At 46.3% G+C, this 7,032-nt stretch overlaps 1 protein-coding gene across 1 annotated transcript in view; it reads right to left on the minus strand.

Moving 5' to 3' along the window:
- Positions 1-1,503: 1,503 nt before the first annotated feature.
- The window catches only part of trib2 (tribbles pseudokinase 2), an 11,013-nt gene continuing 5,484 nt past the window's right edge, over positions 1,504-7,032 (minus strand). The window contains exons 2-3 of the mRNA XM_062468062.1: positions 6,899-7,026; positions 1,504-3,778 (exon numbers count right to left, since the gene is read on the minus strand). Of these exons, the coding sequence (XP_062324046.1) occupies positions 3,307-3,778; positions 6,899-7,026 (600 nt within the window). The 3' untranslated portion in view covers positions 1,504-3,306. The remainder of the gene's footprint in view (positions 3,779-6,898; positions 7,027-7,032) is intronic.

Here is a 7,032-nt window from a genome sequence, read left to right on the forward strand (position 1 = left end):
TGCGGAAGGCAGATGCTACACATACGGTTTGAGAGCGTATTTACATACTCAAATCTCAAAGTAAGAAGCTGTAATTTGGTGTGCAGCAATATAAGATGTGTACATATCGATGAGTTACTTTATTTCGTTGCTGCTGCATATCTTCTTTAAGAAATTAACGGAAGAAACGGTTGTGGACGATAATGGGGCCCCGAACGTTGGAGATTTAGAGTGGACGATAATGGGGCCCCTTACACTACATTTGTCACAGAATTATAAACACATAGATTACTGGTGAAACGTGTACAAAGAAACATTTGATTGACAACAAACGACAATCAACAGAAACCGATTTTCTGCAAGGAAAGGAATCCCTGTTTGTACCACGTGTGTTCTAAGCCTTCACCACTAGAGGGCAGATTAGAACAGCTGTTGTCACAAAGGATCGTCTCCATGGGAGGAGGTTCTAGGAGGTTCTAGAAAATCTAGAACAAGCAGCTCCTCGATTGCTTCGTTTGATTAATGAACTTTTTAATGTTAATTAGTATGGGAACAATTTTTCAAAAGATGCGCTGCAAAGGTGACTGATATCTGGTCTACAGTATCCAGACATCTGTACCTGATTGGTCTGTGTGTCAGTGGGAGGTGAGCGGCAATCCAGCTGCTGCCTGCCTTATCTGATAAATATAACCTTAATCAGGATTACTGTGCAACATGACAGGTGCAGCCCCCATGCAGAGCTTACAACCTCACCACACTATACACACACACACACACACACACACACACACACACACACACACAGTATTCACAAAATACACACACAATACTAACAACTCACACACACATGGAGTACTGACAAAACACACACCAGATGTAATTGTTCTCTACTGGGAGAACAAATGAGATATGAAATGGTTTCCTGTCAGTGGGATACAATGACAGAAAGAGGTTTGTTAGTCAGACAAGGTCAGGTGACCTATCATGTGTACTGCATTGTCATGGCAAACAGGTTTTCTCAGAAACATTATAAAAACACTACCAGGAAATGGTCCGCCTTCGCCAAAAAGCTTTCACAATGCTTGACTAGTGTAATCATTTCTCTAATGTCTGACGGAAGAGTCAAGAGAGAGACAAATCCTCTTTTCGTTCCCATTAAGGAACACTGATGGGTCATATTCATGCCTGACTACCAAGGAAGAAATGGATGAAGTGTCATGTCACTATCGTATGTGTGAGTTTGAAGCAGAAAGCCCAAACTGAATGCTGCTCAGAATCTAATCTTGTGTTAGTCAAAGCATTGTTGTTATTCAGGGATAAACAATCTCCTGTATTTTTCTGTTACATTTCCTACAAATTGATTCCAGCACGTAAACCCCTTCATCTATATTTGCACTGTTGGATTACCTGAGTGCAGGCTTCTGGAAACAGCAGCCTCAGTAATTGTGCCCCCAGTGCAACAAAACTGTGGGGACTAATCGACTATTCTACATGCATTCCAGAGAGAAAGCAAGGAGCCAGGCAAGCAGTTCACAATTTTATTTACCGAATTTGGACAAAACACCAGAATTTGTTACGTTACAATCAAAACATCCGAGGCAGATATCCCACCATGCACCACCCCCCTCTGAAAACGAAAAGAAAAAAGGACTCTTAACATTAGCACCAAATCAGCACCAACTTAAATAAGGGTAGCTCATTCTACTAAACAAAAAAAAGGAAAGCAATAGTTGTTTTAAAAGCAACTCAGAAAGTAGTATATTGAGAATTTTTTTTTTTTTTTACTTTTCTTAAAAATAAAAATAAACTAGCTGTTACACCCCTGCTAAGCAGTCTAAAGCATTCATAGGGCACATGCCAATAACTAGATAAAAACACAAATTCAAGTAACATTGAGATACAACAAAACATGTCCACTGGTACCCATTCAGAACATGATCGTTTCACAGAACCTACGCAGGCAGTAGAAAACTAACATGAGGTACTGGAGACCATGTTAATAGTAATAATAATATGGTAGAATAACTGGTGTCAAGTCTAGAAAAAAAACAAGGGCGACTGTGGCATGGGATGTCGGGCACAGAAATACTGGCACAAAAAGAAATATACGTTTATTCTAAAACTTTGGACATACTTTCCTCCCTTTGCACCTGTCCTGTGTCCAAAATATTGCAGACATTATTCATGAAAAAGGTATTTTTGAAAAAAGAAAAACCCTGCAATGTGTTTTTTTAAATATATATATATATTTATATTTATATAGTTGTTACAATTTAAATAAAACATTTCTGTTTTTCGTTCCTAAAAATGAGAAGCTGAACTTAAATAGAAGAAGCTAGTCTAAGGAGAAGGAATTGCTCGCTTAACCTGTGTGAATCAAGTGCATGACGCCACATTTGGAGGCTTTACAAGAGAAATGTTAAGGTTCTTAAGGGAGAGATATTAAAGCAGCAGTAACAATTTATGGAATAGCTTAAAAAAATGACAAGGTTATTGTGAACTTAAAAGACACATGACAAATGAAAGGTGGAAACCTAATCTAGGCGAGAAGTACACAGTTAGCATACGGTAAGGCTAAACAGAGGCTAAAATACACAAGTTAAAAGAGATACATATGATTGTTTAGTGAGTATCTACCCTCTATGTGAGTGAAAGAGCTTTTCTAACGTCAAAGGTACGTTCGGTTATGGGTGACTAACGCTGGATAAAAAATAAGAATGCAAAACAAAACATACATGTCATTGTGACTGTGACAATAGGTAGACTTATCCTACTTCTAACCAGTACAGGTAGAAGATCAGAAAGAGTCAGTCTTCCTTATGGGTTAAGGTAGGAATTCTAGGTTGGTTAAGCTAATCCTAGACCTGTGATTTGGGGGCAAGTGCTACCTCAAGCTTTGAGAGGACTCATGGAGGAGTGGTGTTGCAGTCCAACTGTCAGTTTGTCTTGTTCTCCTTGGCTGAGGTTTCCTGTCCCTTTGCGCTTTCCGTAGTGTCTCAGCATGGCGTCTGTCTCTGCTTGCAGAGCACCATGAATAAACTAAAACAGAAAACTAAAGAATGTTTGCTACATCGTTTGCGACTTGCATGTTCAGCAGCGTTGACTCCTAATGGGAAGTCTGACCCTCGTGATGTTTGAGTGGCTCCTAACCTGTTAAGACAGGGCTCAGGCTTGAAGGTTCCATGGAATGGTGGAAAAGGGATGGACCACCGTAAGTGAGTGACACAATGTCCACCTGCTAAACTACAACTACAGTTTGGCTCTGCGAGACCGCGGCGAGGTGACCATGGGCCCAGTCCTCCCTTTTGTGCTTCTCGTCGGGCGGGCTCAGCTGAAGAACTGTTCCAGCTCTTCCTCCATGCTGACCTCTGGCACCGCCTGCTCCTGCTCCCTCTCCGCCCGGCCCTGCGCCACAGCGCCCCCTGCCGCCCCGGAGGAGAACCAGGGGTGCTCCAGGATCTCCCGGGAGGTGAGGCGCTCTGCGGGCTCCCGGCGGAGGATACTCCGGATCAGGCACTTGGCCTTGGGTGTGAGGGTCTCTGGGATGCTGAAGTGACCACGTCGGATCTTACTGAACAGAGAGCCAGGCTCCACGTCGTGGAAGGGGTAGCGGCCCACCAGGATGGTGTAGAGCATGACGCCCAGACTCCACACGTCGGCCGCTTTGCCCGAGTAGCTGCCGCTGGCGTTGAGGATCTCGGGGCTGACGTACGCCGGGCACCCGTGCTTGTCTGACAGGGAGTCGTCGTGGCCGTCCAGGATGTAGGTGTCTTCCAGGCTCTCCAGTTTCACAAGGCTCCTGGGGAGACATTTACATTTAGCAGATGCTCTTATCCAGAGCGACTTACAGTAAAGTACAGGGACATCCCCCCCGAGGCAAGTAGGGAATCGAACCGGCAACCTTCTGATTGGTAGCCCGATTCCCTAACCGCTCAGCCATCTGACCCCCTACACAGACACAGGAACACAAGACTTGATATTAGCACTGCTGCTCCCTGTTAACTTTCCGGGTTCTGATAGCTTTACTTTGAAGGGGGCCGGATGTTGTTACTGCGTGAGTTATACTGGTGAACATGGAGTGTGACCATTAAGACGGAGTAAAGGAAACACAGTGTTTTGTATGAGTCAACACTCCCTATTACTCTCCAGGAGGACGCATCGTGGAGGCGGTAATGAACTCAGGAGAGACTTTGTGACACCGTGACATTTAAACAACGGTCATTTTAGCCCAGTTGAAGAAACGACCAACAGCTACCATTTTGACTTGAGAATGATATCTTAGATGCACGTAGAAAGAGAGATTGAAATGTATGAAACATATCAATAAAACTCATGGCCACTCACATGAGGTTTTGGTTCCAGACCTACTATATCTTGAGCTGGCCTCATGACGTCCTGATAGACATACTTATGGTTTTTAGATCCATAGCTTTTAGACATTAAATGAATTGGAGCACATAATGCCTGAGGTTTAAATCTGACATTTCCATTTGCTCAGATAAGAGCCCAGCCAGATTTTTCCAGTCTAAAAATAGAGCGGTTTTCAAAAGGCCTTTCCGCAACAACAAAGCAGAACGATTACCAATGACTGATGGCCTTCCGAGTCTGGTCCTCAGAAAGGACGGTTTTAAAACGAGAACCAAGTCTCTCTAATCAGAATGGGCTTTCCTTCATCAACAGACATCCATTAAGGCTCTTCTCTGCAATCCAAGCATGGCTGTACCGTTCTCTAGGAGACACTCATAATGCCTGGTTGTTCAGAAGCACAGCTGAGGGCCCTGGAGAGGCCTGGGCAGAGGATCCGACACACGAATGAGAAAGGGACACTTGTGATGCTTCTGCTTAAGTGCTTTCATCTGTGTGTGGAAAAGTGCAACACACTTGTGCGCACTCACACACACACACACACACATGCACTCACACACATGTACACACACACACCGGGAGAATGTGAACTGCATCTTCAGGGAGATTGCACTCCTTCCCGCTGGCTCATGCACATTCGGAACACTGCCACACGTGCACACACACACATCAACAGCTGAGTATTGCGGGAATAGCTATTTTGTGACAGGCTGGAGGGAGAATTCACTATGTTAACGTGGGCGCTCTGTAGTACAGTTTCCATGCAATAGAATTCCTCTGTTCTCTCAGATATATCCTTTGTTTAGAGCGAGAGACAGACAGTTGAGAATAAATATTAGACGCAAACTAATACAAGTTTCTCTGACTCTCCTTAAGGTCGGTAGTAACTTATGAAGTCCTTGTAAACTCTATGACATGTACAGTTAACATTTAAATGTCAATAATAAAATCAGTCACGAAATTAGAAATACCCTACAGTGAATATCTGCCGTATTAAGTGTTATGCAGTGGTTAATGAGTAACTTTCAAACATGTTGGGCAATGCGTGCTCCACCTGCTACATACTAGGCTAAAATAAACTCCAGAGCTAGTGGACTTGTGAGGGTCATTATAGGATCGTGTGCTATGTACAAGGTAATATCTCGCCCGCTGACTCTGCTATGCCGCACTGCGCTAGCGGATTCCACACATGGCTGACCAGCGACTTCTGACCTATAAACTTTACTGGGATGTCAGTTGGTGACTTGAAGCCGTAACATAACGAGGTCAGGTCCTCAGAGTGGGCTGTTGAAACAAGCAGTGGCATTGACGTCCTGTTTGACCTGGCCTTAGGTCCTCTACATACTCTGGACACACTCAATGGCCAGGGAGGGGCTGTGGGCCACAGGGTGGGGCTGTGGGCCACAGGGTGGGGCTGTGGGCCACAGGGTGGGGCTGTGGGCCACAGGGTGGGGCTGTGGGCCAGAGGGTGGGGCTGTGGGCCACAGGGTGGGGCTGTGGGCCACAGGGTGGGGCTGTGGGCCACAGGGTGGGGCTGTGGGCCACAGGGTGGGGCTGTGGGCCAGAGGGTGGGGCTGTGGGCCACAGGGTGGGGCTGTGGGCCACAGGGTGGGGCAGTGGGCCACAGGGTGGGGCAGTGGGCCAGGTTGGGTCTCCACACCGAAACGTCTTCCTGCACTCGGCTACACCTTTTTTCCGACGCACCGGATTGAAAGAAGTGAACAGGTGTAAGTAGATAAGGCCATAAACTATTGAGACTGAGACCCACACTATCCCACACCATCCTCCTATGAAGCACAGCCCATCAATCATTCAGGACAGGGGTTTGCCATCTCGATCCAGGGCATGGAAGCCAAGGTTGTCAGACTCCTATCCAATAAGAGTAGCGCGGCTCAACTTCACTTTTCCATGGCCGGGGCCAGAGAATGACGCCATGCATTCTGAGACAGGGCATGGAGGGAGCCAGGGTGACGACCGTGACACAGAGCAGGAGGGCTGAGGGCGGTGGCTACACTTCAACACAGATCTCCAATCTGTGTCTGGATTAACCTCCAGCCTTTAACTGATAAGAAAAAGGTGGTAATAAAACACACTCTTTTTTTTTTTTTTTTTTTTTTTTTAAGGAATCCACTGACAGATGGAGCCGGCTTGTGGGTGCAGGTCTCTATGGCAACAGTCAACTCTGGGACAGACATGGTGTAGTGTGTGCATGCCACCAGCAGGGGGCAGCCACAGCCTGTCCTGCAGTGTTCACTGTGCTGTGTAGCTGTGCACCGCAAAGCTCAAACAAATTAAACATCTGTCACACAAAGCTCATCTTGGCTTCAAGTCACTGCTCATTAGTTCAAGAGGCGTTCAGCGATCTGGCCTGGAATCCTCCTGCCTTCTGCTTAGCTTCTATCGCCTGGGGATTCTAAGTGCTGCACCCCATGCGACGCCTGCTTAAATCTTCATTACAGCCGTGTATAACTAAAGTGTGTGGTAAATAAAGCCCGCTCACAGCGCCGGGGCGTGGCAGCAGGGCCTCGGGGCGTGGTCTCTCTCTCTCTCTCACCTGTCCTCGTTCCTGAAGACAAACTTCCTCAGTTTCAGGTCCCGGAGGACCAGTCCGTTGTCATGGCAATGCGCCACGGCCGAAGCTATCTGATGGAACAGTCTGGCGGCCTCTTCCTCCCGAAGCTTCTTGCA

This window comes from Osmerus eperlanus, chromosome 8, assembly GCF_963692335.1.
Source record: "Osmerus eperlanus chromosome 8, fOsmEpe2.1, whole genome shotgun sequence".
In the NCBI taxonomy this organism is placed as follows: Eukaryota; Metazoa; Chordata; class Actinopteri; order Osmeriformes; family Osmeridae; genus Osmerus; species Osmerus eperlanus.